General features: G+C 43.4%; 2 protein-coding genes across 7 annotated transcripts in view; one reads left to right on the forward strand and one right to left on the reverse strand.

Moving 5' to 3' along the window:
* Positions 1–14,487, reverse strand: part of helz (helicase with zinc finger) — a 32,341-nt gene extending 17,854 nt beyond the window's left edge. Inside the window, exons 1-11 of the mRNA XM_028968572.1 lie at positions 14,220–14,487; positions 13,224–13,415; positions 12,713–12,749; positions 11,798–11,922; positions 11,660–11,716; positions 11,534–11,582; positions 11,368–11,443; positions 10,896–11,094; positions 10,686–10,793; positions 7,380–7,686; positions 1,963–2,230 (exon numbers count right to left, since the gene is read on the reverse strand). Coding sequence (XP_028824405.1) covers positions 1,963–2,230; positions 7,380–7,686; positions 10,686–10,793; positions 10,896–11,094; positions 11,368–11,443; positions 11,534–11,582; positions 11,660–11,716; positions 11,798–11,922; positions 12,713–12,749; positions 13,224–13,397 — 1,400 coding nt within the window. The 5' untranslated portion in view covers positions 13,398–13,415; positions 14,220–14,487. The remainder of the gene's footprint in view (positions 1–1,962; positions 2,231–7,379; positions 7,687–10,685; positions 10,794–10,895; positions 11,095–11,367; positions 11,444–11,533; positions 11,583–11,659; positions 11,717–11,797; positions 11,923–12,712; positions 12,750–13,223; positions 13,416–14,219) is intronic.
* A 444-nt stretch (positions 14,488–14,931) lies between these two features.
* slc25a19 (solute carrier family 25 member 19) lies at positions 14,932–22,676 on the forward strand. 6 transcript variants are annotated; one of them, XR_003748285.1, is made up of 7 exons: positions 14,932–15,210; positions 16,239–16,394; positions 16,474–16,644; positions 17,184–17,358; positions 17,448–21,251; positions 21,472–21,565; positions 21,702–22,152. XR_003748285.1 is itself a non-coding variant. In XM_028968609.1 (6 exons), the coding sequence occupies exons 1-6, from the start codon at positions 15,079–15,081 to the stop codon at positions 22,339–22,341; spliced, it is 945 nt and encodes a 314-aa protein (XP_028824442.1). In that variant the 5' UTR covers positions 14,932–15,078; the 3' UTR covers positions 22,342–22,676. The 6 variants fall into 6 exon arrangements, 2 of the variants coding, with proteins under 2 accessions (XP_028824442.1, XP_028824443.1); XR_003748286.1 differs by having other exon boundaries at positions 17,448–17,578; positions 21,166–21,251; positions 21,472–22,152; XR_003748284.1 differs by having other exon boundaries at positions 17,448–21,565.
* Positions 22,677–25,179: the final 2,503 nt, after the last annotated feature.

Genomic DNA, 25,179 nt, shown 5'->3' on the forward strand with positions numbered 1-25,179 from the left:
GCCAAATTTATATTGCATACTGTCTATGGTCAGCCTGTCTATGGTCCTGCGGTGGCTAGAAATGGCGATCGGAGTAAAGAGGGTTTTGGCCATTCAGAGAGCGGCAACTCAAGACGGTCGGATCTGGAATTTGTCCACTTAAGTAGTCATAAGGGGAAAAGTTCCCTCCTGTTTCCACCCAGAAAATTTACCACCCCTCTCTTAAAAAAATTTACCTCCACTTACGTCATGGCTTGCAAACGTGCAATGCGTTGGATGTAAAAATGTATTTTTTTTTTAGTTCAGTCATGCAAGACTGAACTAAAAAATGCTGACATGACTTTCTGTCTGAACCAAATATTGTGGTTGGTGAATGGTGTTCATTTCCGTGAATGCTCATCACATTCGCATTTAAAGCTACAGACACTGAAACGCCGCATCATGTGCAAATCTCATTGTGGGACTGGATCAAAGTAATTCTGCACCAAGGCACTGCTCACCCACCACTGCTCAGTGGGAAGCAATGGAAGCCGCCCGGGGAGCAGTGTGTGGGGACGGTGCTTTTGCTCAGTGGCACCTCAGTGGCACCATGGGGGATGGGGATTCGAAACGCAACCTTCTGATTATGGGGCCGCTTCCTTAACTGCTAGGCCACCACTTTCAGCACAATTTGCTTCTGCTGACCCAGGCAGCCGTGGAAAATGCCATTTTATGCCTTTGTACCCATCTAAAATTTTCCAGAGGTATTGTAGGAGATTCTCCACATCAGTTTCCACATTATACCAGGGTATTCACCACACCACATGTACATGGAGCCGTGAGGATTTTTCTCTTTTGCTTTGTCTCACTGTGCCACGTAGACACTATGCAGGTATTTCAAGGGCTTTCCATACATTATTCCTGAACAATTTCCAATCTGTGGCAGCTAATTTAATTTCCAGAGCTGAATCCATAGCGCACTGCATTTGTACTCAGATCATGGCTTTTACTCAGGAGGTTTAGCACAAGCCATCAGACAATGGATGGAAGGATGTAAGTCCTGTATTAAAAATTCAGATAAATTAAATGGGTATATTGTCAAATAATCAACCAATTACTAAAATACATTGGGGAAGTGGTGGCCTAGCGGTTAAAGAAGCAGCCCTGTAATCACAGCACCGCACCGGTTCGAATCCCAATCCACCAAGGTGCCACTGAGCAAATCACCGTCCCCACACACTGCTGCCTGGGTGCCTGTCATGGCGCCTGCCCACTTCATTCATTCATTTCATTTACAGCATTTATCAAACGCCCAGAGCGACTTACAATCAGTAGTTACAGGGACAGTCCCCCCCTGGAGACACTCAGGGTTAAGTGTCTTGCTCAGGGACACGATGGAAGTAAGTGGGATTAGAACCTGGGTCTTCTGCTTCATAGGCGAGAGGGCACATTTTGTTGTGTAGTATTAGCAGGGTGCTTCTAACTCTTTACTTCTGCATGTTTCACACACCAATGTACATTTATTGTGTACAATCATTCAAATTATTTAAATTAGGAAAGAATGAAGTTTAAATGTTTTTTTCAGGACTTAATGAGTGTATTATTTTATTAATTCTACATGTAAATCCTGTTTATTGATGAAAATACCAAATCCTGAATTGTGAACATTGTTACCTGGAGCTGAATTAAAGCAGTTTGTGAGGTCAAGAAAAATGACAAAAATAGCTATAATAAGAGTCAAATAGAACACATGTAACTGAGGACAATCCTGGCCATCTGGGAGAGGTTATGTGTAGCAGACCACTCAACAACTCCACACAATGGTGGTTTGGCCACATGATTTGTTGGTTGTGCAGGATGATGTTTATGTGACTTAAGCTGATCATTTGGCAGCTTACACTAAATAATATATAAAATTGTCTAATGAATTAAATTTGGTAGATCAACATAGCCAGTCCCAAATGACCAGTGGCCAGTCTTTTATATGAAAAGTAGGAGACTGACTTGCTGACTTCCTTGTACTGAGCGATCTCCTCAATGTAGAGCAGGTCATGCAGCCGGGACTTGTAGTTCTCCCGGGTCAGTGTCTTGTCCAGGACAGACTGCGTGAACAGCAGGTCGGCCGACAGCGGGATCTGGTACCGAGTCAGCAAGCTGCGCTCCAAGTCGCCTATCTCCCTGGGATCGAAATCCACAATGGTTTTGCATGATGAGTCCCATCGCTTTGCAGTCATCAACAGTTGCTGCCGTGCTTGCATCAGATGTTCCAGGTCTAAAGTATACAAAAATAAAAACCAAAAAAGCAGCATGAAGCAATACAGAACAACCTAATTCACTAGTCAACCCCATGAGAAAAATGATTTACATGAATAAATGATCAGCTTTATCATATATTGTGTGTGATTTATATATATATGTGTGTGTGTGTGTGTGTGTGTGTGTGTGTGTGTGTGTGTGTGTGTGTGGCCATAGGAGGAGAAAAAAAGTGCCATAACAGTATTAAATTTGTTAAGGACCTTCTGGCACTTTTTGCTTTTTATTCTTTCTTCAGTTTGGTCTGCGGCAGAGGCTGAAATTTTCACACACAAATCCATTATTTTGTTAATACATCTTATACTAACATTTTATTAATTTATTTTGTGTATCATCCAATTTAAGTTAATACAAGCAATATAGCTTAATATGTTATGGGAACAAAACCCCCTCCCTCACTGATGGCTTGCCATGTCCCCACTGCTGCAATCTACCTTCTCACCAAATCTGAAGAAACTCTACCTTGACTGGCTAGAAGCAAACAGCTACAGACCAGTATCTCTTCAGTTTGAAAGTGAAGCGAGGTGAAAGTGATGTCAGTCATTATGAAACACTGCAGCACAGCACACGGTGCACACAATGGTATTAACCTAGTGGTATTAACCTAGTGGGTAACACACTCGCCTATGAACCCAGGTTCAAAACCAACTTACTACCATTGTGTCCCTGAGCAAGACACTTAACCTTAACTTGCTCCAACAACTACTGATAAATGCCGTACATGGAGTAGCACCATCCTATCTCAGAGACCTTATTATACCTCACAGTGCACCTCGCACTCTCTGAACCTCCAGCACTGCTCACCTGGTCCCTCCACCGGTGAAGGTACGAGGAAGACTCTCATCTAGACTCTTCTCTGTCTTGGCCCCTAGGTGGAACTTCCCCTCGAGGTCAGAACAGCACAGTCTCTATGTATTTTCAAATGGCAGCTTAAATCCTTCCTAAGAATACTTATGCTAATTTGTGACTTTCTTATAGTCCGACGTATGCAAGAAAAAACTAAAACAGAGTGAAATGTATTGAGTGATTGTATTCATGGTTTGAGTCCGAGTGAAGCAGAACTGATCACCTCATTGATGGTAACACTGATGGCACGTTGCAATCGCTCTGGATAAGTGTGTCTGCCAAATACCATAAATGTTCAGCATCCCATGTATTAAGTTTTATTTTAGTTTTGGACAGTGTTAGTCAGGATGCTCTCACTCGGAGGGACAGCAGAGGACGAGGAATGCCGGTCAGAACTGGATTTTACTATTATCGTTCAAGTAAATTTCCAAACTAGAGATTTTATTTTTTATTGCTTTTTTACAAACAGAATTGTAGTTATCAATTAATCCACATTTACAGACCTGAAATCACTTTGCACAAAATCTTTGCGCTTTTTACTTTTCTTTTTTTTTTTTTTTTATCTTATAAGTTGTCTTTCACTCATTTGCACACCTTCATCCTACCTGTTACACATATTTTATGTTAAAGACGTAAAAGTGTAATATCTGGTTATGTTTGCAATATTTGCATATTGGTTCATTGTATACTTGCAACATTTGCAATACTGTGGTCTGTAGCAGTCGCAAAAACCATTTCACTGCATATCATACCGTAGATGACTATGTATGTGACAAATAAAATTTGAATTGGAAATTGTTTGTGTATGTTTGCTATTATATTTCCAGAGTTTGTTGTAGCCACTTCATGTCAGGATTTCGCTATTCATCATCAGAGATGGTGCAATATCTTTCATACTGCGGTTGTGGCTCTTCACTGGTCTCGCAATTTGATTATGATTATCAGTGCCTCAATATTGATGCATCACAATGCATGCCATACATTTTCCACATGATGTTTTCGAATACAAGAGTTAGGGTCTCATACATTTGTGTGGACGCTTTGATTTGTTACAGTGAGCAGAAAAATGTCTGTAACCACTAGTAACCTTTCAAAACAAAATGTCTAATTTCACTGCAGTGACAGAAGGTAAAGAATTGAACTGACTTTATTGTTCTACTGTAATACAAACCAACGGTAAATAAGTAAATGTCAGATTTTCAGGTGTTTTATCAACTCAGTCACAGCATTGAAATTAGATGTCTTTTGAAAAAGGTTACAGGCAATCACTTGTCAAGATCAAATTAAATAATATTTGTAATTGAAAACAATCTGATGTAACTATAGACCTGATTTATTGAACAATCATTTATTTTAATGTCTAATACCTTTCTATTAACATAATTAAATAATTGTATTATTCATTTAGGTAAACAAATGCATTTCAAAACCTTTATTCAAATATAAACAGTAAACAGCAATACTGAGTGTAAAAAAAATCCCAACCCTGACGTTAGTTCAAAACAGTATTTCTACAGAATTCGACTTTTTTTAATTCAACTACACATCCCATTTCACATGACCCTGATGGAACTATTTAAATAGTGTACAGATTTTGAACTGTACACTGTGTGGACACTTTGATTTGATGAGCAGAAAAATGGTTTGTGTTCAGTGTTGACTCCCCTGATTCCACAAATGCCAGAAAAACGGCTAGTTCAGACGTCCGTGGGGTCCACAGACTGCTCGTTGTAGAAGAATGTGTCATTTTCAGACCGCCGCACGGCGCGGGACTGGGCGTGAAAAATAGGCATGTAAGACGATAATGTTGTGTTGTAGATATCTGGACACATTCTCGCTTCATGTGTGTCGGGTGTCGAGCTGGGTGCCACCCCGCAATATGAAACTATGACCTGGAGCGGAAAAATGTTTTTTATGCTGCCACCAGAAAAATCACCAAGCAACATCATTATAATATGATCGATTGTATTCTGCACAGCATCGAAGCAATATCGTCCATGTCTGCATTGCGATGCATCAATTACATGATTCATTTCAACACCCCTAATAATTAGTCTTTAAAATTATGATCAAAAGCAACCTTTTCAAACCTGCACAACACATATAATGGAAAGGCACATCAATTCTGATGCGTGAGAATCATCTAGGCACAAGTTAAGACAATGTCTGCTCATTCTAAAAAGATTCTAATTGGAAAATGAATGGTATTTTAAAAAAGCAACAATTAACTGATAAGTAAAAAAAAAAAAAAAAAAAAAAAAAAGTTATTTTTGTGTTTCTGAAGCTGTTGATGCAGGATTATCCAGAGGTTAGCCTAGCAGTTAAAGAGTATTATTTCAGCCAACCCTAACCAATGGTCATAAAGAGAAATTGTTGCAGCAGATGAGAAATGCACTCATTTTAACTAATATTAGTATTGTAAATTTCCCACTTGTGGGACTAATAAAGGATCATCTTATCTTATTCAACGATGAGTTCCAATAAGACTGCAACATCAGCAAGGGGACAGCAGTGATGTTTTAGGATGGAGTGAGATGGTAGACCCCTTTAAATTTAATATATTTTAACAATCTACTGCATGTGAGGGACCCACAATTTTAACAGCGCGTGACCCCTAACCCTTTTGACGCCTCCACCACCTGAGTGTGATTGCATAAAGATGGGTTAAAGATAGAGAAGAGCAGAATGATCAATTATCCTGATTTGGAGGTCTCCTCTGACGCAGAGGTCACTGATGACAAAAAAAGGTTACACATCAAATTGTGTGGCTATGGTTTGGTTATGGCTAGGTTATGGCTATTACAATACAAAAATGTAACAGAAAAAACGAAAAAAGAACATTGTCCGAAGGATATGATAAGTGCGTGTGTTCTTATTAGTGTTTCTCGAGATTTTATCTTATTTTGTAATTAACAATGTTGAGCTTCCAGTTTCAGTCCAGTTGATCTCAAACTAGCATATGGGTAAATACACGGTTAAAAAAAAACACCACAATGGTGCAAATCACACTTCTGTGAAATCAAACTGTCCACTTAGGAAGCAACACTGACAATCAATTTCACATGCTGTAGTGCAAATAGAATACAATACAGATGAAATTATAGCCAATTAGCAAGATGTCCCCAATAAAGGCGTGGTTCTGCAGGTGGTGACCACAGACCACTTCAGTTCCTATGCTTTCTGGCTGATGTTTTGGTCACTTTTGAATGGTGCCGGCGCTTTTAGTCTACAACCCACACAAGTGGCTCATGTAGTGCAGCTCATCCAGGACAGCACATCAATGCGAGCTGTGGCAAGAAGGTTTACTGTGTCTGTCAGTGTAGTGTCCAGAGCATTGAGGCGCTACCAGGAGACAGGAGGAGGAAAGTGCAGTCAAAGTAAAGTGATTGTGAGACACTGCAGTCTCTACTTTTAACCACCCTGAGTGAGCAGTGGGCACCATGACAAGCGTCCGGGGAGCAGTGTGTGGGGACGGTGCTTTGCTCAGTGGCACCTCAGGGAATCGAACCAGCAACCTTCTGATTACGGGGCCGCTTCCTTAACTGCTTGACCATGAGGGTGGTATGAGTGCTTACAGCCCAACACTGTGCACCACGTTTGGCATTTGCCACTGGTGCCCTCCACAGATTAAAGCAGGTTCACACTGAGCACATGTGACAGACGTGACTGAGTCTGGAGAAACTGTGAAGAATGTTCTGCTGCCTCCAACATCCTCCAGCATGGCCGGATTGACAGTGGGTCAGTAATGGTGTGGGGTGACAGCACAGCCCTTCATGCGCTTGCCAGAGATAACCTGACAACCATTAGGATACCGAGATCCTCAAACCCCTTGTGAGACTGTATGCCGGTGCGGGTAGCCCTGGGTTCCTCCTAATGCAACACAATGCTTGAAAGGTATTTAATAAGAATATTTCATTCATTCAGATCTAGGATGTTATTATTATTTTTATTATTATGTTCCCTTTATTTTTGAGCAGTGTATATTACAATAAATTTGGTGATTTGCCCATATTGAACCACCCTACCTCCAAAATAAAATCATTGCATTGTCTTGCATGAAAATGTGCATGTAAAACCCATAGTATGACAGGTCTTGGACACGTCCTTTTTTCCAGGGGCAAGCTTGCTGTGACCAGATGAAAATTGAAATATACATTATAGCAAGCTTCAGTCTACAGAATGAATTCATTGTAAAATGTTCAACTGATTTACAGCCCTAATTAAAACGCAAGTGTAATTTGAACCACTGCGTGGTCTCCTACCTTCAATAGAAGCGGCGTCCACCATCACCCTCTGCATGAGAACAGGCTCAGATCCAAAATCGAAGACCACAGTCTGGCGGAAGGTGCCAAAAATCTCAGTGTTGAAGGCCACAGTCACCGTGTACAAGCAGTGGTCCAGGCCATTGGGGGGCAGGGGGCTGGTGCCACTGCTCCACTCCTGACAGCTGCCTAGGCAGACCTCCTGCGGCCTGTGAGCAGAGGTCTCGCCCGCAGAGACGGCCGTTATAGAGAAGTGAGGGCGGTTGGCATCGTAGAGCAGCGCTACCCGGTGGAGAATGCGGGCTGGCTGCAGGATGGAGAAAGAACGGTGACAAATATGAGTAGAATTCAAAACAAAACCCTTTCAATAAAAGGACAAATGTGACAATTTACAATTACATGCATGATATGTCTATCTTTAATTTGCCATGAGACACTCTCCCAATAATATGATAAATTAACTCTGTTTCACCAAGTCAAGAATGCTTCCTTTTTATTACAGGTCCTACAGAGGCTAGGAAACTAAATGCCATCTGGGTACAATTTAAACCTAAATGGACAAACCTAAATTCAAAAGACCACTTCATACTTTTGCATGGCCATTAAATGACGCGATGCTTTGCTGGATTGAGAGCTGGTGATTGTGGAGGTCACTGGAGGACTGTGAACTCCACCATGTTCAACAAAGTCCTGATGGATAACATTTATGTGGTTATTACTGTGGTTATAAAGTGAAAGTGATTGTCATTGTGAAACACGGTTCACAGACACGGTGTCACTGTGAAATGTGCCCTCTGCTTTGAACCCATCACCCTGAGTGAGCAGTGGGCAGCCATGACAGGCACCCTGGCGGACCGCGATTTGAACCGGCAACCTTCTGATTAGGGGGGCGCTTCCTTAACCGCTAGGCCACCACTGCCCTGGCAAAGTGATGGACTACCGAAAACACAAGCAGAATAAGTACACCCCCCAGAGCATGCAGTCTACTTCATCGCTGGACCAGTACTGGACCACTTCTACTTCAGAGATTTTGCTTTTCTGAAAACAAAATGACAGTTTGAAAGTACAAGGCTTAAAAGACTTATATTTTAAAAGAGTGGGCAAACCGGGCCGGGGCAACACCAGAAGCATATCAGACAAACATAAAAAAAAAGCCATTACAGAGTTAGTATTTATATTCACATTTAGTGGGAACAGTGTTGCTGATCTGGAGATTTCAACCATGGCAACCTCAAGTCAGTTCTCCTTCAATTCCATCAACATCTGGACTTTGCAACGAGAGGGGCAGAGGCACCGGAGCCCCGGCCCCCATCTTGGCCTATCAGATCACTGTTATGCTAATTCCAGTCTTCAAGTCCATCACCACAAGACCAACCAAAAGCGGTGGATGACTGCAGAGGTACGTGAACTGCTCCACGTTCAGAAAGGGAGACAAGGTGGCCCTAAGACAGAGGAGACACATGGCGCATGTGACAGGGCATCCTAGCCATCACGAACTACAGGACTACAACAGTGTCCCCTCCCTACGCTACACACTGAATGACTTCTACACACAAATTGACACACATACGACTGTGAGGACATCCAACCCTCCATCTAGTGATCAAGTGCTGTGTCCAACCACGGCGGACGTGAGGAACAGTTAACTCACGAAAGGATGCTGGACCAGACAACATCCCTGGAAGATGCTCAGAGAATGTGCAGACCAGTGCTCAGAGAATCTCACAGAACATCGGCCATCCACCAGCTACCATCCACCATCATTCCAACGTGTCTCAAGGCCACCACCATTGTGCCTATTTTCAATGTCTCAATGACTACTGTTCCATTGCACTTACATCCATCATGCTGAAGTGTTCAAAGAGGCTGGTCATGAAATATATGAACACCCTGCTGCCCTCCACTCTGGACACACTGCAATTACCAATCATTTAAACCATCTCCACCACCCTGGATCTGACCCTCATACACACGAATGCTGTTCATAGCCTTCAGTTCAGCATTCAACACCATCATTCCTCAGCACCCGGTAGCGAGCTGAGAGACCGCAGTCTGTCCGGATCGGCAACAGCATCTCCATCTCCACCAAATTGGATCTCCTCCGGGCTGTGTGCTCAGTCCAATGCCTTTCATCCTTCAGCGATGCACAGCTCCAACCACTTCAAGTTCACAGATGACACAACCATGGTGGGTCTCATCAGCAAGAAGCCTACAGAGGGTAGGTGCACCAGCTGACAGACTGGTTTTAAGTAAACAATCTGTTTCTGAACGTGGACAAAATAAAATAGATAAATGTTGACTTCAAGAAAGAATGGAGGGACAACTCCCCACTGAACATAGGCGAATCTTGTGTGGAGATTGTCAAAAACAAAGTTCATCTAGAGGAGATCCTCTCCTGGAATCTCCACACCAGCTCAACACCCAAGAGAGCCCAGCAGTGTCTACTTCCTACGGAGGCTGAGGAAAGCCCATCTCCCACCACCTTCTATAGAGGGACCATTGAGAGCATTCTAACCAGCTGCATCACTGTCTATACCAGAACTGCACCACATCAAACCGCAAGAGCCTACAGGATGGTGAGGACAGAGTCCTCTTCCCACCATAATGGACATTTACCACACGCTGCATACGGAAAACCACCAGCATTGTGAAGGATTCTACATATCCCTCACGTGCCCTCTTCACCCTCCTACAATCTGGAAAAAAGTACTGAAGCCTTCACTGCCAGACTCTTTCCACAGGCCATCAGACACCTGAACACTCAGGGACTTTCCAGAGAGAGAGGACGCATTCTCATTAGTCAGTAAGCAAAAAGTGAGCATAGTTATGATTTGATTTAGGCATTTCTGTACCAATCTTCGCTGGACTGGATTAACGTTTGTCCGCACCTGCTCTAAAACAACCACATGGGTGCACTGTCCCATTCGGCCTGGTTCTGATGAATCCAGCGGCAAGACACAAACCATTCGTGAGGGGTCCATTTTTGTAGCAATGCATGTTATATTTGCTCCGATTTTACCACCTAGCCTAGCAGACCAGGGAACTGACCCGTAATCTGAAGGTTGTCGGTTCGAATTCCGAACCTCCAAGGTGCCACTGAGAAAAGTACTGTGCCCACACACTGCTCCCCTGGCACCTTTCATGGCTGCCCACTGCTCACCAAGGTAAAAAAGGATTTAAAAGCAGAGGACACCATGTGTTATGCTGTGTTTCATGTTCTTAATTGATTATTGAAAGTGGCCTGTTCAGGGTCCTATCTTGACTGAGAAATTTATGGCCTTGGTTGCATTTCTGAGGCTCACTTACTTTGCAAAGCAGAGAAAATGTCCAGAAGTGGGATGACTTTTTGGTGCTGACAGTGATGGAGAGGTCTGAGCTGTGTTCCACACTTACATCTTCCAAACACTCACACATCTGTCAAGAAAATATTCATATTCACGCAATATGATTATGTAAACAAAAACATTTGGGAAACACACAAGAGAGCTTGTCTGCAAGATTAGATTTCTGCCTCACCACTTTATCTGGGGTGAGCGAGTTGATCCATTTCTCGATGAGGGTTTCCATGTAGTTCTCTGTGAAGTTGCGGCTCTCCTGCTGCTGTTTGAGGCGGATGAGGCGCGAGGCGTAGCGCTGCTGCCACTCCGTCAGCTCCTCCTGCGAATGCGCAGACGTGCACTGTGCTCCGTAACGACACAGACCCTGCTCCAGAAACCTGCACATCGACCAGATCCACACACACATGTTTACAAGCTCTGTCAAAGCCCATTCACAGCAACATTATTTCTCTTATTATCATATGTTTCTACATTTTTGTCCTGAAGCAGTGTGCCGATACCACAGTTTTGTCAGTGAATATTATTGCATTTATTCATAAGTGTGCATTCTAAATTGTGGTGTCACCATTTCATGCAGATCTTAACTTCACCGCCCACCTCCCAATTAAATAGTTCCAGGAGCCATGTAAGTCTGTGTAGGAAACGGTCACCTTTTGCAGAGCGTGTACTCCTCGCTGCTCGTCACCCCTCGAGGTGGAGGCCTGAACTGCCATCCCTGCTGCACGTCTGCCATGCGGACAGAGGAGGAGAATCACAGCGCATTCAGTGAAGAGTAAGTGGGATTTAATCCGATCGGAATGTAAGTGCAACACACACCTTCCTCGGGCTCTTCTGAGAGCGAACTGCTTGCTTTGGTGCTGGCGCCCTGTAAGGGAAAAAAGAAGCAATTTAATACTAATACAGCCGAGAAAAGCGACTAACAAAGAAAAAGCGAAGAGTCACCTGAATTTCAGACAGCAGCATTTTTAACCTGGTCATGTCCTTACTCATGATTCCATTCTGTAGACACAGTTGCATCAGTCCCACTGTCTATTCCATCAGAATTAAGATCAGTTGAGAGGATTTGACCTGAGGACCTACCAGCTGTCCTCCAAACAGGGACCTGGAGAGAACTTTGGACACCTCCTGTAGGGTCCCGTCCATGGCCAGGGACTGTAGATGAGCTTGGAAGGAGCACATGCCCTGGGACAGCTCTTCAACAAACACTGTGGAGATGAACAGAACCTGCAGGCTTCATACTTGCACATGGCTTCTTAACATTTCACAACGTCTTGAGTAAAACCAGACTTATAATATAGGCTGGGGCACTTTATTTATGATATTTCCCATATCTCAGAAATAATTCGTTTTACGTAGAAGCAAGAACAAATGTAGCCATTTGCCAAATAAATGGCATAGCGATTATGAACATTAATAAAGTCATCAATTCTCCCACCACCACAAACATGAATGGGTCTTCCCAGTCTGACGGACTGATGATGTCACTGTTGATTAAAAAAAAACGTCAGCTGTGTGGTGATGGCTGGTTTATGGCCATTACGGGACAAACGTAGCAGAAGAACTGTGCTGAATTTTGAAAAGGCACAGGATTTTGCTCTATTTTTTAGTTTTATAATGTCTAGATTTCACTGCATCTTATATTTGTCTGTATTCATCATGTCGCTTTAAGTGTCAACAACAAAACAGCCCCACAATATTGGGGAATACGGGAAAATGTATCATTATCATTTTTTGGCATCTATCTGACAAACCTCTGACCTGTGGAGCAGGTTCACGGAGATAAAAAGTGACAGCAGCCACTTTATACAAGCGTACATCCAAACCACTGAAAGTCAAGGCTGGATCACGCAGTCCTGGCCTTGCTTTTACCAAACATGAACATACACCAGGAAACCAGCACTGCATGGGTTTCAAGCAGTGAACACACACACACACACACACACACACACACAGCTGCAGAAATGTGATCTGCCAACATGAGGAACACACACTCACCTTGCTTACAGTCTTCATCCGCCTGGTCATAGTTTTTCTGGTTTCAGAAAGACAATAACTGTACAGTTATTATGTGTAATAAAAAATAAGAGACATTTTTTGAAAATACAAGCAATTTTGGTTTAATCAGAGTCTTTCCATACTGCTTCATCTGAAATGTTCAATTCTACTGTATGGGTCAGAGCTACTGCAAGCAGGGACATGGCAATGTAAGACTAATAAAGAATGTCAGGTTTAATATTTCCATAGTAAAGAAGATCTGTAACTTTATTCATTCTAATGTTTTTAAATCAGATGTTGCAAGGAAACCCGAACACTGATTTACCGAAACAAGTCCATTATTTTCATGAAACGGCAACATTATGGGTGTATAAAAAGAGACTCTGAGCTGTGACTAGTGGACAGGTCCATTCCTGCAGCCTCTACTCAACGTCCTCAACGTCCCCTGCCGGAAAGTTCCAGCCTGGTGACTTGCTGGGTTCGGACCGTGTGTAAAGGGACAGGGACTCACCAGCTGGAGCAGGCCCGCGATGCGGTACAGGAGGGCCCGGCAGCGCAGGACAGGGGCGTGGGGTCCGAGCGCCAGCAGGGCATCGGTGCTGTGGGTCACTGCCCCCTCGTAGTCCTGCCTCAACAACGATCCAGCGGCTTCTTCACATGATTTCTGAGGACTTCTGTCCTCCATGACTCTGGGACAGAGTGTCTACAACAGACAAACATGGAGAGCGTAGGGAATCGTGTTATTTCCCTTCAATGATAAATTCTGAAGGGGTATGGATCTTGACACTTGACAGACAAAAGAAAAACATGAAATAAAACTCTTAATTAAAAATGTTAAACTTTTTTTTAAATCATTTTTTGATCATAAATATGAGAATAAATATGCTTTATTTACTTGGCGTTACGCAATCTGGGGTCGCGCCAAATAAGGAAAGACGGACTTAAAAACAAATACTAGCTTCTATATTTGGATTAACGGGTCAGTTAATAATAGATGTGCAGCGCGTGCGTGTGTGTGTGTTGCTCGCGCACTCACACACACACACACACACACACACACGCACGATCGAACCCACAAGGCAGCAGCGGTTCTGCTTCCGAATCGGCACCGAACAACAGAGTGTGATGGGTGGCGGCGGAGGTAGCAAATCTCGCCCGCTCGCCATGGCCGCCACGCCGGCCCTCCGCAGCCCGGCGGCCGGAACTCCGGCGCGATCCAGCGCGGCCGGATCCGAACGAAAAAGAAAGACGTAGAAACGGATGTAATCGCCATTAAACGCGGGCCGATGAGCCCGGCCGAGGTGGCCGAGTATTAGTGGAGGTGTCCGGTTCAGGCTGCGCGGAGGTCCGGGCCTCCGTCGGTCCGGACCGCATCGCGCCGAAATCGCGCCACGAAGCGCCCTTTTCCCGACCCACGCCGCGGCTCCGTGCATCTGCTGCCCCCGATCGGGCTCCACGGCCGCACACACGAGCCGCTGGACGCTCCGCGCAAGAAGTCGGCACTTACCGAGCTACACTTTCTACGCCATCTTGGATCCACTTGTCAGCCTTTCGCAGAGCATCACGGTCCAAAATTTCCGGGTTGCTTCCCGGAAAAAAAATGCTAGTGTGAGTCGGGCGAGAAACGGCGATAGCATGGCTGCTTTCTCATGCTTCACACGGCCATGTGTGCGTTCGTAAGGTGGAATGCTGTAGCTCCTTGTCTCCTCTATTAAAAGCTGCATGAGAGTGGCATTTGGAAACCGACCAACCACATCCACAAACAGTCCTGACCCGCTCAGTGGGGTCTCTCCAGCGCACCCTACAAATATCCAATTATTGATCTGGGGAATGTGGAGGACAAGTCAGGTGCCATGAAGACGTGCACTTGGTCGGATGGTGACCTGTGATTCCCACATGAATGTGCACTACTGTGCAAAGGTTTACGTTCATTTAAAAATCCCTACGCTTCACTCAATATTGGAAAACCCTTTTAATCATCTTCAGTTACACTGATTAAAGAAGCAATAAAACTGGCCAAATTCACACTAATACAGTATCTGGTGCTTCAGTCTATGTGGGTTAGACTATATAATTATTTAAAACTTTGTCAATTACTGTTTTACTGTGCAAAACCCTTTTTGAACGGTGGTGAATGAGCCGAGTTTAGAGGCCCAGGCTCTTATTATGAAACGAAGAGTTTACCGGAAGTGATGTAGGTACGAGTGGGGCGTGTCTGGATGGCTTGGCCGGAACCGTCTTGCTGCTGCAGGCGTGGTGTAGACAGGCTTTCTCATAAGGACACCGGACACAACGTAGAGTCTGTTCTGCTTTAGTAATTATTTATGTGGCACGTGCTTTATAAACACTGATGACTGACAGGACACATGGTGGGCTACAATCCGGCGAGCGAGGAAGCACCGATCACAGCCAAGGAGGCGGCTGCGGCGGGCTCTGCGGCGGGCATGGTAACCCGGGCCATGATCAGTCCCCTGGACGTAATCAAAATCAGGTTCCAGGTAGGACGTTCGCTGTGTGAGGATGGCATTATACCTTTCTAAGTCCGTTGTCAGGTACACTAAAATGTTGAGTATAACGCATGGGCATAATAATTATATTAAAGTCCATTTGTACTTTAAAATTAAAAAGTACAGTCAGTTGTCAACCAACTCTATTGTTCCATTAGGGCAGCAGAGCAATATACACAACACTGACACAAAATATAAGAAATGCCAAAACGGACTTAGGCCAATTATAATGGGCGCAATTAGATCAAACAGCACTTAAAAAAGTGCCAAGGCTACCAGGGATAAAGGAGCAATCTTTTTGCATTGGAAATTATGGAGTTCCATAAGTGTGGTAGAAAAATGAAAATAAAATGCAAGTGGCCTGACCTGCTTCGAGTGCATATGCAAGGTACCGGCCCCACACACTGCTCCCTGGGCGCCTGTCATGGTGCCCACTGTTCACCAAGGGTGATGGTTAAAAGCAGAGGACACATTTACTTGTCACTGTGTGCTGTGCTGTAGTGTATCACAATGACAATCACTTCACTTTCAGACCTGCTGGATGTGAAGCAGAAGAAAGTAGAAATTATACAGCACTAAGCATGTTGATAATTCATTTCTGTAATATTTAATAGTTTGTGGTGTAATTTTGCATGTCACAACGACTCTTAATTAGCATGGCGACCACATGAAGCCCAAAAATTGTCAGGAAAGTAACGAGCGTATAGCATCGTCAGTATATTACAGGAATGCATTATCAACGTGCTAAGTACTGTATAAGGTCCACTACCTCATGCTTCACATCCTGCAGGTCTCAGGTCATTTGCTTTTGTAATCTGCATTGGCTAGCCTCCATTTCAGCGCCTTAACATCCATTTGTGCGCTAAATGAAACACATCTCCTGATTGTTAATTTTCTCGATTAAAATGATAGAAATTAAACAATGCATCATTGTGAAACACACCACAGCACATGGTGCACACAACATAAACCAAAAAGTGAAAGCGCCCAGCCCTGACTCTGTTTTTTTCTCTCCACAGCTTCAGATTGAGAAGGTGTCCCGGGACAGTCCTAGTGGGAAGTACAGAGGTATGTGGCAGGCCTGGCACTGCATCCTGACAGAAGAGGGGTTTTCTTCTTTCTGGAAAGGCCATGTTCCTGCCCAGCTGTTGTCCATCTGCTATGGAGCCGTGCAGGTACTACAGTGGAAAAGACCAGCTAACATTTCATCCTTTTTTTTCCTTAACGTAGTTGTGATTCCGTTCTTTCTTTCAGTTTGCTAGTTTTGAGTTCCTGACAGAGTTGGTGCACAAGAACACCACATACCACAGCCAGGCCCCAGGGGTGCATTTAGTATGTGGAGGTCTGGCTGCGTGCTCTGCCACTGTAGTCTGTCAGCCGCTGGACACCCTGCGCACTCGCTTTGCTGCCCAGGGTGAACCCAAGGTGAACACTGCTTTCGCATTCCACGTTTTCATTACATGCATGCACATGTTGGACAAAATGGATAGACAAAGCTTTGACAATGGTGATTTGTTACTTTTTTTTTTTAAGTAATACAGTGTAATGGCATCATATTTTAAAGGTCCCCTGACATATTTATCTTTGTGAGCTTATTAACATTAGACGTTATCAACATTACCTCTAGCCCAGGGGTGTCAAACGGGCGGATGCCATACAGATCCACAATTATAGCTCTGCAACATGAATCGCCAACAACACACAAACTACAGATCACACAACACAGCGCTTCGGTTGCCTTGCCGAACGCAAAACAGCTGAATCTGTACAAGAGCAGTTCCCACGTCCACAGAAAATGGGTTGTGAAGCAGCTTGAAATTCTTTTGGTGCTTTTTCAGTGCGTAGGGTGCTTCATTTGTCTGCAAAGTTTGCACTGCATTATACTAATTTTTATAACACTAATGGCTTTTTACGAAGTAGGCAAAAGCTGGAGGCTTGGTTTAATGGATATGAATTATGTGCAGATCTATCCAAAGCTCAGGAAGGCAGTACCAATGATGTACAGAAAAGAAGGACTTTGCACTTTCTACCGGGGGCTGACACCCACCTTAGTGGCTGTGTTCCCTTATGCTGGCCTCCAGTTCTTTTCCTACAGAGTGCTGAAAAGACTCATGGGACCAGAACACACTGAGGCCAAAGGTTAGTGCCAGGCCAGAAGATTGGGTATGTTTGTTAATTTGATTCTTAGTTTGTTCATCTGAAATCTGTGATTTTCTCACACCTTCCAGGCAATATTCAGAGTATAATATGTGGTGGAGGTGCTGGAGTCATCAGTAAAACAATCACCTATCCTTTAGACCTCTTCAAAAAGAGGCTTCAAGTTGGTGGCTTTGAGGAGGCCAGGATGCACTTTGGACAGGTAGGTAACAGGCCACTCCCACATGCTCTCAGCATGCTCTTGATCTAGTCTAGTGACCGGAAACATGCTCTAAACATAGACAGGCTGACTGCACTGATCCAGTTTTCTTCAGTTTGGTGGAGTCGGACTATCCTTTCTACTCCTTTGGACAATTCGATTTTGGCATTATATCTTGGATAAGATTGCTTAATTCCGCTCCCCTTGAGAAGCTTGAACTAATACAAAATGTTCACCAGACAGGGATGTCCACTGTGTCCTGTTCTGTTTGCTCGTGCTATTGAACCCCTTGCAAGTGCTTTATGTGCATTTGTGCATTTTTATATGCTGACAACATGCTTTTATTTGTATCTGATCCTAGTGTACCAAAATTCTTAGTCTTTTGTCTGATTTTGGTAAATTATTAGGATACAAGATTCATTTAGAGAACTGAGAACTTATGCCAGTAAACTAAAAATTCATGTTTTACTTAATATTTTAAATATCCCCATATACCTAACAAAATGTTTATTCTTGACATTATATAAGTTGATATCGAGCTTTATCTGGCATAGGAGCAATCCTCACATAGATAAAGACAGATTGCGAAAAACATTATCAATACGGTGATCTTTCATTGCCTAACTTTAAATATTATTATTGGTCTGCCAATATAAGAATTATTTTACACTGGAAGGATTCTGCTAATGATATATGACCTGCATGGCTGATCCTAGTGAGCCAATCGGGCCTCACCTCCTTGTAAAATCACATCTTCTAATCCTGTTGATGGCTGCACCTAAGTACAAAAGTTAGGTGCACCAAATGTTCCACTGCATCACAATTAACAATGCAATTTTACAGGTGCACTTTTCTCTTCTTTTGAACTCGCTGTTCATACAGGCCATACTCACTTGTGAATAATTAAATACCAAAGTTCTTTTACTTGAAGCACAATTCTAGAAGAAAGGGAACTTACTGAATATGTGTTGGTGCTGAAATTAAATCAAGATAAATGAAACCAAAAGCAAATCTACATTAAAAGTACAAGTGAACTTGATTATCATCTTGGTCTGATGATCTGTTTGCTGCTGCCTGTTGCTGAAAGGCAGCGGGGAGAGGAGACACTTGGCCAGTACATTTATCACTGCATGTAATATGATTTATAGATGCATCGTGTTTAATTTCTATCATTTTACTTGGACACGTGCAGTAAATGCATGGTCAGGTGATTCATTTTGATTTCGCACTAAAATGGATGCTGAGGTGGTGAAACAGAGGCTAGCTTCTCCCAATGATGAAAGCAAAGTCTGAGGTGTGTGGGGACAAAAACCTTGACCATGAAAAATAAAAACAAAAAAATTGTATACATAATTGTAATGTCTGGTTCAGGCTTTTAAAAAGCTGCACTTTCGGGCTTGGTTCTGACTGATGAAAGCTCTAATCTGTGGCTACATCCACTCTGCCTATTTGACGAGGCAAGGCTACTCACCTCTCTGTCTGACTTTCCGTACAGGCGTGTTAACCCCACATTGACAATGTGAAAAAGGTTTACTTGAGGTTTTGGCAAATAAAAAAATAAATTGAGAAAGAACTGATTGGTAGCTGCAGGCAGCAGAACATTCTCCACGGCATCTCCAGACTGCTAAGTGTGAACCTTTTGTCTGTGAAGAGCATAGAGCACCAGTGGCAAATGCCAAATGTGGTGCACAGTGTTGGGCTGTAAGCACAAACTCCACCTGTAGACGTTGGGCCCTCATACCACCCTCATGGAGCCGGTTTCTGACTGTTTGAGAAAGACATTGCTCTGCTCTGGCAGTGCTCTTCCTGTTTCTCCTTGCACAAAGCTGGAGTTAGTGGTCCTGCTGCTGGGTTGTTGCCCTTCTATGGCCTCCTCCACCTCTCCTGATGTACTGGCCTGTCTCCTGGTTGCGCCTCCATGCTCTGCACATAACACTGACACACACAGCAAACCTTCTTGCCACAGTCTGCATTGATGTGCCATCTTGGATGAGCTGAACAACTTGAGTCACTTGGGTAGGTTGAAAATTCTGTCTCATGCTACCACTAGAGTGAAAGCAACAAAAGAGACCAAAACATCATAATGCAGAGTCCATCATAACTTCTTCTATTCTTCCCGTCCAGTGGAAGCCCAGGAGCAGCCCATACATTACCTATATAAAAGCAATATGTAAGCTATAATAACATTAGATGTTATCAATTGAATCTGAACATTAATAATAATCATCATCAAACAGCTCCATTAGCTCAAAGGATACACTATTGGCTGAAAGAGCTGCAGCTTCCTGAAGGAGGCATATCTTCGTCACATACTTCATTAGCTGGAGAGTCGAGAACTCCTCCTTCGCCTTAGTAAAACCTTCCAACTGTTTCCTCAGAGCCTTCACCTCTTCATCTCTATGGCCCAGCTCTGTGTTCAACACCTTCTGGCATGCCCTCTGTATATCTCCTCCATCCTCTGGGCCATCTCTTGCTGCAGCTCCACCTTTAAGCAATGAATCTCTCCCTGCAGGGTTCCAGTGGACTGTCTCAGTGTACACAACCTCCTGACAACCTCCATGGGCACCAGGGCTTTAGGCATATTCATGCCAATCCACTGGCGATTGTATCTCAGGCAGATTTATATGCTTCAGATATGGCCATTCATATGGTCTTTTTGCTTCGAGATATTATGGGTATCAACGGTGTTAGGGTGGTAGTAGCCTAGTGGGTAACACACTCGCCTGTGAACCAGAAGACCCAGGTTCAAATCCCATTGTGTCCCTGAGCAAGACACTTAACCGAGTGTCTCCAGGGGGGGACTGTCCCTGTAACTACTGATTGTAAGTCGCTCTGGATAAGGGCGTCTGGTAAATGCCGTAAAATTAAACGGTCATGCTGCACTGTGTAAAGACACCAGGCATTTCATAATACATTTCACTGTTGAAGCCAGATATTATGATGCAATTCACCTCTTTCTCTTGACCCATAGTGCAATACAAAATCTTGGGACATTCAGCTTATCTATAAGGCTCACTGTACAAAAGGATTCTGAACTGCCCTGGTCCAGAAAGGCATATGTTTCCATGATTCTGTGGCTTTTCCTACCTGGAACTTAACTGTGCTTCCATACTAACTGGAACTATGGCAAGCTTACAATGTTGGTCACCAGGCCCAGTAAGGCCACTAGTCTGCACTGTAACAGGGAGGTCCATCCAGTCGATGCCAGTCAATGCCATCCTCATTTTTCTCCTTGGGATGGATATGCAGCATACGTGGATGTCTCAGCCCACAGAATTCACACGAGACATTTCTTACAGTGCCTATTAATGTGCCCCACACGCAAACCAAAGGACATGTTTCTTCTGAGAAAGGAGAGCTTTTCTGCATGAGGCACCTGAATGAGCTGAGTGCACAACTCAAATATATGACTACCTTCACAAACATGATCTTGTGGGAGTGATAATCTTGGACAAAAGCTGCTTCCTTTAGTCCTGGGATGAAGGGACCAATTCCCTTTGTTGCCATCAGTGGTAGGCATTTGCTTCGGTGAAGTACAGCATAAATTACCAAAGATTGGATCTGTGACTATTTTGATTTGGTTCTCCTAGAAATCAACAATATCAATGAATGTGGCTCTCCATTGATGCCTCTCCTGGATGTCACACATCACCGTTCACCATTTATCCAACAATCTGTAAGTTAATCTCTTCAGCACTGCAAGCATATTAGCAGGAGTACCCAATTCACAACATCTTCGCAGGAAGAGGCAGTATGCCTGCAGAGCCTTTCCATCTTCTGCTCCAATCAATGGCCATGAATTAACTTAATCCAGATACGACAAATCCCAAAAAGTTGTTTAGTAAGGTCCCGCTCTCTCACTACCGCCGTCTTCTTCTGATATCTCTGTACGATAGCGTTCAGTGTTGTGCATGGGCCTCGTGTGGCACGTGGGCCTGCAAGTGGCATGGCTGAAGACAAGACGTCCTCCACAGCAACCTGGCTGACAATGTAGGTACAGCTTGCTTGTGGTCGCCGAGTGTACAGGGAGATGGGAGGGTGGATGCACCTTCACGACACGCTTGGTCTTGAAGTAATGGTCTGACAGAAGTCTGTTTCTTTCTGTTGAACGTGGTCCGCAAGGTAGGCTTCCACATCACCGGCTCATCACTTCCGGTTCTGACAGGTGACGCTATAAATGAATCACCAACACCCAACCCAGGTGACCCAATGCACACACCCCTGCAAACACCACTCATTCCAGTCCCCTACACAGATGGACAAGCTACCTTGAAACCTCACCACCAAGCTTCAACTTCATATACTCCACCAAAACAGTACAAATATATTCCTTTCATCTCTTTATGAACTGGGCCAATTCATAAATTAACACATCCTATATTTTTAACCCCTTTGCATCACATGCAATTATCACATTTATCTAGCAGTTGATTAAGGACAACACATGGCCATTTTAGGCAGTTAATGCAATGCTTTTTTTCTTGGAAAATCTGTTTATGGCATGCTAGGTATTTTATGATTATTAAGGTATCAGTGTGAACTAAATGTGTTATTGACTGCAGGTTTTTTTTTTTTATTCTTTTCAGGTGCGGACGTACCAAGGCTTTTTTGACTGTGCATTGCAAATGGCAAAAGAAGAGGGCCCTCTGGCCTTCTTTAAAGGTCTGTCTCCCAGTCTTCTGAAGGCAGCCCTCTCTACAGGCTTCACTTTCTTTTGGTATGAGACTGTCATCAATGTCCTGTCAACCTTGAAGGACCAACACTGAGACTGACAGCCCACAGGATGGAAAACACTTGTGGACATTCAGTTTTGCACTAAGGGCTAACAACTGGCCCCACGTTTCTTTAATTTGCATGGATGTGGCTTTGCACTGGCTTGTCGACGGATGTGACACAAATGTTTCTTCAGACATAATTTACAAAAGTTTTCAGTTTCTTGTCTGTTTGTTATGTCTCTTTTTTTTTTTATTGGGTAATTTAATTTACACACATTCATTCATTTAATACATATACCTATTATATAAAACTTTAAATACATATAGTCCTTTGTCAATATCTGCAACATGTATTGAATGTAAAATACAGTTATATTTTGATTGAGGCCTGGGTTTCTGTGCTCCATTTCACTGTAAAGTGTTATTTTGTAAAGATTTGGTGGATTTACCTCAGGAGTGGTTGCAATCTGATGTGCAACTTGTCACATGACCTCCAAAACAAAGCTTAGTGGCGGAACCCAATTCACCTTCTAAGGTGTCACATGTTGGACCTGTGATGGCTGCTGTTAGAACAGGGTCTGGGAAAGCTGTAGTTAAACCTTGTACAGGGAGTGCAGAATTATTAGGCAAGTTGTATTTTTGAGGAATAATTTTATTATTGAACAACCATGTTTAAAAAAAAAAAAAAAACTCATATCAAAGCTGAATGTTTTTGGAAGTAGTTTAGTTTGTTTTTATTTTTAGCTTTTTTAGGGGGATATCTGTGTGTGCAGGTGACTATTACTGTGCATAATTATTAGGCAACTAAACACATATATACCCATTTCAATTATTTATTTTTACCAGTGAAACCAATATAACATCTCCACATTCACAAATATACATTTCTGACATTCAAAAACAAATCATCGACCAATATAGCCACATTTCTTTGCAAGGACACTCAAAAGCCTGCCATCCATGGATTCTGTCAGTGTTTTGATCTGTTCACCATCAACATTGCGTGCAGCAGCAACCAGAGCCTCCCAGACACTGTTCAGAGAGGTGTACTGCTTTCCCTCCTTGTAAATCTCACATTTGATGATGGACCACAGGTTCTCAATGGGGTTCAGATCAGGTGAACAAGGAGGCCATGTCATTAGTTTTTTTTCTTTTATACCCTTTCTTGCCAGCCACGCTGTGGAGTACTTGGACGCGTGTGATGGAGCATTGTCCTGCATGAAAATCATGTTTTTCTTGAAGGATGCAGACTTCTTCCTGTACCAGAAACTGGCAGTAGGACTGGGAGTTGAGCTTGACTATCCTCAACCCGAAAAGGCCCCACAAGCTCATCTTTGATGATACGGACTGGAGCTCTCTGCCCTTTACCAATCCAGCCACGGGCCCATCCATCTGGCCCATCAAGACTCACTCTCATTTCATCAGTCCATAAAACCTTAGAAAAATCAGTCTTGAGATATTTCTTGGCCCGGTCTTGACGTTTCAGCTTGTGTGTCTTGTTCAGTGGTGGTTGTTTTTCAGCCTTTCTTACCTTGGCCATGTCTCTGAGTATTGCACACCTTGTGCTTCTGGGCACTCCAGTGATGTTGCAGCTCTGAAATATGGCCAAACTGGTGCCAAGTGGCATCTTGGCAGCTGCACGCTTGACTTTTCTCAGTTTATGGGCAGTTATTTTGCACCTTGGTTTTTCCACACGCTTCTTGCGACCCTGTTGACTATTTTGAATGAAACGCTTGATTGTTCGATGATCACGCTTCAGAAGCTTTGCAATTTTAGAGTGCTGCATCCCTCTGCAAGATATCTCACTATTTTTGACTTTTCTGAGCCTGTAAAGTCCTTCTTTTGGCCCATTTTGCCAAAGGAAAGGAAGTTGTCTAATAATTATGCACATATAGGGTGTTGATGTCATTAGACCACACCCCTTCTCATTACAGAGATACACATCACCTAATATGCTTAATTGGTAGTAGGCTTTCGAGCCTATACAGCTTGGAGTAAGACAACATGCATGAAGAGGATGATGTGGACAAAATACTCATTTGCCTAATAATTCTGCACTCCCTGTAGTTTTAATCTGTGGACTAAATTGGACTTTGGGGAAGAGTCACAGAACAAAAAAGACAGGAGTAAATACAATGGTTTTGTTTTTATGCAATAATAACAATAATTCTTGACCCTAAAACATGCTTTAATGACACAGCCAGAACCAGAACATTTGAACACATCACCCCAGACTGACAATCACTGCACTGGCTACCCATCAAATTTAGGATTGACTACAAAATCCAACTTTTGGCCTATGCAATGGACATGAAATATACTCCATGACACTGGAGTACCTACTTTTATACGACACAACATTTGCTCTGCGCACTGTAGGGTTTGTGATTGCATTTAGTGGTAACTAGTTCAGCAAAACTTTTTACTAGTTGAAATAGAATTCTTACATTTACATTTACAGCATTTATCAGACGCCCTTATCCAGAGCTACTTACAATAAGTAGTTACAGCTCTCAACAATCACATCACTTCATAGAACTCCAATACGCTGCCCACCGCTGCCATTATATTATTGGGGCAGTGGTGGCCTAGCGGTTAAGGAAGCGGCCCCGTAATCAGAGGGTTCGAATCCCGATCCGCCTAGGTGCCACTGAGGTACCACTGAGCAAAGCACCGTCCCCACACACTGCTCCCCGGGCACCTGTCATGGCTGCTCACTCAGGGTGATGGGTTAAATGCAGAGGACAAATTTCACCGTGTGCTGTGCTGCTGTGTATCACATGTGACATGACACTTTATTGATTTTTTTTTAATACACTCCGACACTTTCACTTCCACTTTCAATCACTCTGGATTCAACTTTTACACTTCATACCTTACTGTTACACA

The sequence above is a fragment of the Denticeps clupeoides genome, unplaced genomic scaffold (assembly GCF_900700375.1).
Source record: "Denticeps clupeoides unplaced genomic scaffold, fDenClu1.1, whole genome shotgun sequence".
Classification (NCBI taxonomy): Eukaryota; Metazoa; Chordata; class Actinopteri; order Clupeiformes; family Denticipitidae; genus Denticeps; species Denticeps clupeoides.